Source organism: Lactuca serriola, chromosome 9 (assembly GCF_051521515.1).
Source record: "Lactuca serriola cultivar US96UC23 chromosome 9, Lser_US96UC23_V15, whole genome shotgun sequence".
Taxonomy (NCBI): domain Eukaryota; kingdom Viridiplantae; phylum Streptophyta; class Magnoliopsida; order Asterales; family Asteraceae; genus Lactuca; species Lactuca serriola.
In genome coordinates this window covers 124,432,574-124,441,735 of record NC_136416.1, presented here as the reverse complement: position 1 = coordinate 124,441,735, position 9,162 = coordinate 124,432,574, and the positions used below count along the sequence as shown (strand labels likewise).

Here is a 9,162-nt window from a genome sequence, read left to right as displayed (position 1 = left end):
ACTTGGAATTGCGAATAATGAATGAATTTGGTTCAGAATTCTATTTATAGTCCTGAGATATTTTTGGCAGAAAATATTTTTACTCCTGAAATGATTTCTAATATTACAGAGTGTTGGAATAACAGTGTTGCACGAAACCCTAGTGCAACCACTCTCCTGATATCTCCTTAAGTGTAAATCCTGAAAAACTGCCAAACTTATACTCGAAGTCTGCAATTTCACTGAAACTGTTCTATGCTCTATTGTCTTGATATGGTTTGTTCAGAATGGAAATTTCGGGTTGTCACACTTTCATCCCTAACACCGGCTATAGTGCCACCTGTCCCTACAGTTGTAACTAGGGGTGTTCAAAACCGGATATCCGAAAATTCGGATATCCGAATTTCGGATATCCGAAAATTCGGATAGTTGATTTTTGATATCCGAATCCGTATCCGAAATTTCGGATACGGATTCGGATATTAAACCGGATATCCGAATTTCATTAATTTTAAATAAATATCCACATCTGAACATCGGATCTGTAAAATCACCGCAACTCTTAAAATTAATAATAGCAACTATGTTAAATCTTGCGACATAGATGGATATCGATAGCAACAAATAAATATATGTAGCACTTACTTAATAGTTTTTTATTATAAGCCAACGAACCAGGATTATAACAAACAAATATATAACGATTGTAAATGGAAATGTTTGCAATAAAAGTTTGGAAAGAATGGTCACGAAAAAATTGAAAATGATGGGGAACATTAGTCCATTAAGCATGTCATGTTTCTAATTTCTCATTTTAAAATATTAAAAAATAAAGAAAATTTATTTTTTTCGGATATCGGATATCCGAAATATCCGAAACTTTATAAATTCACTATCCGTATCCGAATCCGAAAAATCGGATATCCGAAATTCGGATATCCGAAAATTCGGATATCCGAAATTTCGGATCGGATTTTCGGATTTTTGGATCGGATATTTAGGATGCGGATATTTTTGAACACCCCTAGTTGTAACAAGCATGTAATTTGTCTGTTGTGTAACGACCATAAAATTCCAACCAATTTTAAACTTTTCAAAACAAACCGATTTCATAAAGTTATTACAAAAATGTTTTCAATACAATTATTCAGAGTCTTCCCAGAATCACATCACAAAACATAATCATCAGGAGCGGTACGATCACGCCTTTACCTTGTCACGGTCTCCTGAAGAACCTGAAAAAAACATTAAACCACAACTGTAAGCCCAAAAGCTTAGTGATATATCCCCAAAATACCAACCACATATACCATAGATGCATAACATGCCATATCATAATAGAACACAAAACAACCATGTACTTCGGGTCTACTGGGTGACTGGTCCGCCACACCGGCCTTCAGTCCACCTGGTCCACCCTCGGAGTCTAACCACATACATCGAGTCTACAGTGTGATTGGTCCGCCCGCACCGGGCCTTCAATCCACCTGGTCCACTCCCTGAGTCTACAGTATGACTGGTCCGCCCGCATTGGGCCTTCAGTCGGCCTGGTCCACTCTCCGAGCCTCGGCACGTCTGGTCCGCCCTCTTGGGGCCCACAGCCTATCCGGACCGCTCGCTGGGCCTTCGGGATAACCGGTCCGCCTTGGATATGTTGGCCTACAACACAAAGCAGGACCCGCCTCAACCCAACCTCAGTCCAACAACCATAAGCACATAAACATTCAAACATATAACAATTCGCATCCAATCAAACCGATCTAGCAGATCACATAGCATAACATCATCCTAAACAGGATACCGACCTAACCGGTCACTAGCATAGCATCATCCTATACACCAGGATTCCGACCTTAACCAGGTCTCTAACATACACCATCCTAACTACCAGGATGCAACACAACAAAGCAATAACATAACAACGATACATGGATCCCAATCCGATAAAGGGTCGACCTTGGTGCCGTAGACCCTGTCAATATAGTAAGGATAACTCACCTCGCAACTGCCGACTGAATAGATAAACCCAAGCTGCTCCGACCACTGATACGATCTCCAACACTGGCCAACACCAAAACACTGAACTTAAAACAAAAGCCAACAATTACCAAAATTCCCCTGGAAATCAACTGGTCAACCCTTGATCAAAGTCAAAGTCAACCCCTGACTGACTCTACTCACCGAGTCAACCCGATGACTCGCCGAGTCCCCATGCACATAACTTCCCCAATCCGCGACTCAACTCGCCGAGTCACCCCGAGACTCGCCGAGTCCAACAACTCTGAGTCCTTTCACACTCGACTCACCGAGTCATCCCTTGACTCACCGATTCACAGCTCAACCAGAAGAAAGGTTAGGACCTCACGACCAGACTCGCCGAGTCCAAGAACAGACTCGCCGAGTCCAAGGCTATCTGCAACCAACTCGCCGAGTTGTTCTTCCAACTCGTCGAGTTCTAGCCTATCTTCAAGCAACTCGCCGAGTACACCCTTGTGACTCGCCGAGTACCCCTAGATCTGAAACCATACAGAGGCTTTCCAAGCCATGCAGAAGCTCTAAACCATAGATCTACCCTTCTACAAGCCATCCATCACGTAAAGTGGCAAACTTTACGTGGATCCAAAGAGATCTAAACATTTTACACTCTAGGGCTAGGGTTTAGGAAAAAAGAACTCCACCAACAACTCTTGAGCATAGACTTTATGGCTTTCTGGATCATTAACAACCTAGATCTAAGGTAGCAACCTCAGATCTTACACCAAACTTGAGGTGGACGTCATTTATGCCCCAAAATCTCCACAAAAGATAGATCTAGATGCACAAAAGCTCAAACAGAAGATTATTACCTCAAATGAAGGCTCCCACTGATGAATGAACCAATTCTCTGCAAAGCCCCTTGCTCCAATCTTCCTGCTCTTCAAATTCCTTCCAAGATTACCCCCTCCAAAGCTCTAATCTCTCACCAAGGAAAGCTCACATGAATTTAGGGTTTCTGGAACTCAAAGGGATGATAAAGAGGCTGGGGAAGAAGTGTTATGTTCTTTATATAGGCTCAACCCCTGGAATTAGGGTTTTCTCCACTCAGCACCAACTCGCCGAGTCCACCTTCACACTTACACTTTTAGCCCTTCAACTCTACTTCTGATATTCCGGGATGTTACATCTTGTCTCATCTAGTTCCTTCATAATGAGTCGAGCTCTGTAGTTTGCAGGGTTCTCAAATTGATATGTGAAGAAGACATTTTAGAAGCCCTAAAATTGATAGAGAAGATTGAGTTAACCTCTTCAATTTTGCTTGAAATGTAACCCATCAATTTCACGATGTTTAAAGACGACGACTCTTCCTAGAACCCTTGAATTTGCTCAGCTCCGTCACAACCTAAATCTGGAAATTTGGAAAAATATTGGGTTTGAAGACGACATATCGTGATGTTGAACAGGCATCTGATCTATGTTCGTTGCTTCAAATCTGCAACCGATAGTTCTTATACCTCTTCCCTTCGACCTCTTCTCTTGTGTGCATCACTCCTCTTGTATGAGTTACCGTGTTGTGCTTTAAATCATTTTTCAAATCCCATGTTGGTGAACGATGCTGATGATCGGTGGTAGGCGTACGATGTTGGGATCTGGTAGTAGGAGATGGTTGTTGGTGGAGTTTGAATTCCACATACATGTATTGAAGAACATCTAAATCGTGAATAAATCCATATGATGTAATCAGATGAGAATGTGATATAGCACAAATATTTCTTGAATCAAAGAGATGGAGAAATCGATGTATTGAATAGATAAGTTGTGATTCAGAGGAAAAGAAAAAAAAATCACAGATAAAGAAGAACTTAGGATGGGGACGATTGAATGGTTATTTGGCATTAAACGTGAATGTGTCTTAAATTTTATATACGTGACATCTGATTTGACATAGTAACTGGTTAAAACAGATTTTGGGTCCTTAATAAAAAGGTTAATATGAATTTTATGCCCTTTAAATGCAAGAAAAAAACATAAGAGACCATTTAAAACAAAACCATAGTTGGTTGGACTTTGACATTTCCCTTTATTATTTTATACCCTTGTTATTTTATAGAAACCATACAATTATGATCAGAAGTACCTGAATAATATACACTCCTACGTATGAACATCAACTTATCCTCCCTAATCTTCAACCAAAAAACTTGTGACCAGAAAACGTTCACTCGACCTGTTCGCCAATCAAATCAAGGCCAACAAGAAAAAACGCGATCCCTTGAAAAAGCAAGAAGTAAAAATGGATTCCCTGAGCCGCCAAGAGACTCCGAGCTGCCGCCGTCAGGAGAAGAAACGCCAGCATCAACTCCTTGGTATAAACCCTATTATGTTTCCTCTTTCTGTACGCCTTCATCTCTTCCTCTTTCATCTTCTTCTGCAACTCCTCCAGATCCGGTTCGGAAATACCTCCTCTAGGGTTTACTTTCCGATCTTTCTCGATTAACGAAATCAGATCTCCCTCCGACGATCGGCCGGATTTCTTGGTGACGACCCATTCGTAGGCGCTTCCGAGTTGGAAAAGACCAGAAATCATGGCGTTGAATTTGGTTACAGACATCGTGTTTTCGAAGAGGAGGTAAGGGACGATGAAGGGGAAGGATTTGGGGGCGGGGAGGATGTTGAGAAAAGACATGGTGACGGGGACATAACAGATGATTAATGATGGAAGGGTGGCTTCAGGTATGAACATCGTCATTGGGAGAACGATGCAGAAGAGAGTGAAAGAGTAAAAGGGGAGAATGAGTTTTCTTAAGAGGAAGAAGAGAAATATTAGGTTTGTTTTCTTCCAAATGCTAATCTGCATAACACCAGATTGAAATTCAATCATTCACCATTTTCATTTTGAAGGTTACACTAAAAAAAAAATAGATAGATAGATACCTTTGATTTTATGATATCTGGTAAGCAAAGCCTAAATAACTGCATAGGTCCAGAATGCCATCTATGCTGTTGCTTCCTGTATGCTTCATATGATTCGGGTAACTCACATTGGCACTGAAAAAAAATCAACTAATATAACTTTTAAAATATATATATATATATATATATATATATATATATATATATATATATATATATATATATATATATATATATATATATATATATGGTTATTTTCAATGAAGAATATGAAGAGGGTATTCAGTCTTTTCAGGTAGGACCAAAAAACTGCAAATTTTGTCCCACTAACATCTGATCAATTGCATGTCAAACAAACAGAGTATAACATGTAAGAAATATGGTTGCTACCTAAAGGAGAATAAATAAGCATTATGGAAAAATATAACAAGTACCACGGAAAGAAAGATATTGGTGATGAAACATAAAAGTTTGATAAATTGCATAATTTGGCTGATGCAAGTTTGACCTTCAAAGTCAAACTTGTTCAAAGAAAGCATATTATACCTGGACATCATTGAGAAATATCATTTTCCATCCATGAAGATGAGCTCTAACGGCGATGTCCATATCCTCAACGGTGGTCCTCTCCAACCACCCACCGGAATCCTCCAACGCCTTAATCCGCCACACACCCGCCGTCCCATTAAACCCAAAAAAGTTCAAGAAAAATCCATTTACTTGTTGCTCAACTTCAAAATGGAATGTTAAATTTATATATTGTAACCTTGTTAGTAGATTCTCATCCTTGTTCACAAACGACCAACGAGCTTGTACCAATCCCAATTCCTCATTATCCTAAAAATTTTAATCAAAATATTTAAATAATTACAAAGTTAAAGCCAAGAAATAGTAGTTGATTTTCATTTATTTTTGTGTTATAGCATCCTACTTTAACTTCTTTTTGTTCCATCATTGTACTTTCCGTTTTTTTTTTTTCTTATTAATGCATAGTATAATGTAATCCCAATTTCTTTTTTCTAATTAAGATATTGTACTTCAAAAGTCATACCCCATTATAGCATCATACTTGCAATATTTTTCTTGTTAGGATATTATACTTTAAAAACTTTGTACAATGTGTTGTTTTTTTCATATTTGGATGACGTGGGTTGCATGTAATAAATAGCAATGCTTTCTTTTATTTGTTTGTTATTGAACCCTACTTTTTTTTTTCTTATAATAACGTTGCACTTTAAAAAATCTACCCAATAACAGCTAAGCTATCCAAATAAAAAATCATATTTACTGCTATAACTCTTAGTAGATTTTTAAAAGTACAAATTACTAATAAGAAAAATAAAATAAAAGAAAAGTGCAGTGTTATAATTACATAGATTTTGAAAATACAATGACTTAAGTGAAAAAAAAAAAAAACTAAATGTACAATGCCCTGAAAGAAAGATTTGAAAGTATGATGGTATAATAAAAAAACAAATGAAGTGTGTCCTTATTTCTTGCATTTAGCCCTAGATGACATTGCTATAATTAGGTTTGATTTTTCAAAGTACACTGCCATAATAGAAACAAATGGAAATATAATAATAAGAAAAACAAAGCGATGAAAGTATGTTACTATTTCTTGCATTTAACCCATTATAAATACTTTAAAACACATGAACATAATCTATTACCTTAAAATGAGAAACTGTTCTTGTTAGAAAATCAGGGGAGGGTTGGAAATCGGCATCAAAGATGGCAACAAATTCATAATCTCTAGCATAACTACAATTCATAGCAGATTTAAGATTGCCGGCTTTATATCCATCTCTAATCACTCTGTGCCTATAAACAATATTTGCACCATCTCTTTTCCATTTATGAACCTCATCTTTGATCAACAATTGGGCTGTTGGATCATCCGAATCATCCAAAACTTGAATTAAGATCTTGGATTTTGGCCAATTTAAATTACAAACAGCTCCAATTGATTGTTGATACACCTAAACATATGTTCATCAATTTACAAAAGATACGTTATCAAGATCTAACGAAAGAAATAATGACATACTTGCAATTGTTTGTGTATTGCATTGTAGCATCACATTTTCATTTCCTTTTTACATTAGTGTTGTAGCTTACAACTAAGTTACACAAACAAAAGTAAAGTACCATATGTGTAATGAAATTGTTTAAGGTTTGGGTCAAATGTTATAAATAGCTTCTATTCTTTTTTTCACAAGGAAAGTTACCTCTTTTTCATTACACATGGGGATCTGGACAAGAACCATCGGGAAAAACCCATCACCCTCACCAGATTCAAGATCTGTTAGGGTTTGTTTAGCGACAGGTTTCATCTTCATGACCCGAATCAAGAAACAACCAAAACAGAGCACCAATCTATCCAAACTCTGAACCAGAAACATATAGACACAAGAATTTGCCAAAATCTGTAGTGGTGGAGCTAGAAATTCGACACGTATCAAAACCCATTTTGAATAAATCGAATCGAAAAAACCCTTAAATGCAAATGGATTTGTCAATGTATATAAATACTGTAAATGGAGATCTGGAGGTCCAAACTGCCACCCTTTATAATAAGCAGCTATCTCGAACGCTAGTAATAAAACAGATAACAAAAGACACGCCTTAATGCAAGTATAAAAACGTGTGGATGTTCTAACGGGGATTCCGGTGTCGTTTTCTGTATCTGTCCGACCGGATGTTACACGGCGGCGAACGGCGTAAGTAAGGGAGAATGTGGTGGAGGCGATAGAGGTAATGCAGCCGGCGGCACGATGGGCTTTGAGGAGTAGCACCCATGTCAGCTGCCTGGCGTTTTTGTTGTGGGCACGTCTTTTGTTGGACAAAACGGCGTCGTTTAGGAAATCTTCCTTCGATGGAACTTTCAGCTCCACCATTGACCAGTTGTTTGGGTTTTCCATTTTCACCACCACCGGAGTCACCCGGTGGGCTTTTTTCATCAACCAATTCGGTGCCATTTTTGAAGAAAAAATTGTTGGTCTTTTAGGTTTTAGGCCGCAGATGGCAACGGGCACATTGTTTGAAGATTTAGGTTTTAGGCCGTAGTGTGGGTTTCTTCTTCGTAATTTTATCTTTTTTTTTTATTCAATTTACAAGATACCGCTACACCACTTTGCAATCGCTCACTCTAAATATAAACCTTGATCGACAATGGTGGTTGTGGTTACGATCATTGCCGTAAAAAAGATGAAGACTCGGAAAATATGGGGCTTTCATTCCAAAAGAAACGGATTATATGGATGCAACTCCATTGTCTTGTTCTTTGATTTTTTGGAAAAGAAGAATTTACCCACAACATTTCGAAAACAGAATAGAACAAGAACAAGAAAATTTTGGGCAGGATGGATGAAGACGAATATGAACGGAACGACGAAACACAAACACACGCGCTTCCAAATCCTATGCCACAACTTTTTATTAAAGACAAATTTTCATAAATGGCCCATATAATTCTTTTTAATATCAAATGTAGTCCTTAATTTAATTTTGGTCGCTATTATAAGGTCCTTTATGGTTTCAATTTGTTTCGATCCGTGATCTATATGAAATTACTTCGTTACCCATTTTAATTTTATTTACCTTTTTCTTTGTTTATTTTGAACTAGTATATAATCAGTGGGAACCATGATGACCAAATTAATTAAACTTTCATGTGAAAACTCAAAATTATTATTCAGTTATTTTAAATAAATTATTAATTAAAAGAAATTTTTTAGTTATATAAAATTATAATCATTAATTTGAATAAATATATGAAATTATATCATCTTATAATTTTTATTAATTTTATTTTAAATTTTATTTGAATATTATTTACTTAATTTAATTAAAGTGAGAAATTTGAAATTTGAAATTTGAAATTGAAAATCAATACGTTGACAAATGGCATGTATTAATTAGGAGGTTTAATAGGATGTCACTTCGCAAAAACAAGAATAAAATATGTATTAATTAAGAGGCCTAATAGGATGACATATGTCAAAAGGAGATTAAAACTATTCTTTTATTAAAATAAGGCAATTCTTTTATTAAAATAAAGAGATTTTAAAAATAAAAGAAAATTAAAACTCACTCTTACCTCATGTTTTCTTCTTCGTTTATTTCTTGTTTACAGCTTCTCTTTTTCTCTCTCAAACACACACACACAACACAACAAAAAGAAGAAATTGATGACTCCTCTAGTCTTAATCGTTAATCTTATAACCAAACTTGAGACTAAAGATCTACGAATCATAAATCATAAAACATAAAGCACCAATCCACCTACCC

The 9,162-nt window shown here is 36.7% G+C and overlaps 1 protein-coding gene across 3 annotated transcripts; it reads right to left on the bottom strand.

Moving 5' to 3' along the window:
* Positions 1–1,124: 1,124 nt before the first annotated feature.
* Positions 1,125–8,256, bottom strand: LOC145077274 (putative xyloglucan glycosyltransferase 12). Of its 3 annotated transcripts, none has more exons than XR_013693061.1 (6): positions 7,101–8,256; positions 6,543–6,851; positions 5,416–5,706; positions 4,891–5,004; positions 4,094–4,807; positions 1,125–1,214 (listed from the first exon to the last, which is right to left on the bottom strand). XR_013693061.1 is itself a non-coding variant. In XM_079023009.1 (5 exons), exons 1-5 carry the CDS (start codon positions 7,848–7,850, stop codon positions 4,175–4,177), a joined length of 2,097 nt encoding a protein of 698 aa, XP_078879135.1. In that variant the 5' UTR covers positions 7,851–8,256; the 3' UTR covers positions 3,995–4,174. The 3 variants fall into 3 exon arrangements, 1 of the variants encoding a protein (XP_078879135.1); XR_013693060.1 differs by lacking the exon at positions 1,125–1,214 and adding an exon at positions 2,803–3,666; XM_079023009.1 differs by lacking the exon at positions 1,125–1,214 and having other exon boundaries at positions 3,995–4,807.
* Positions 8,257–9,162: the final 906 nt, after the last annotated feature.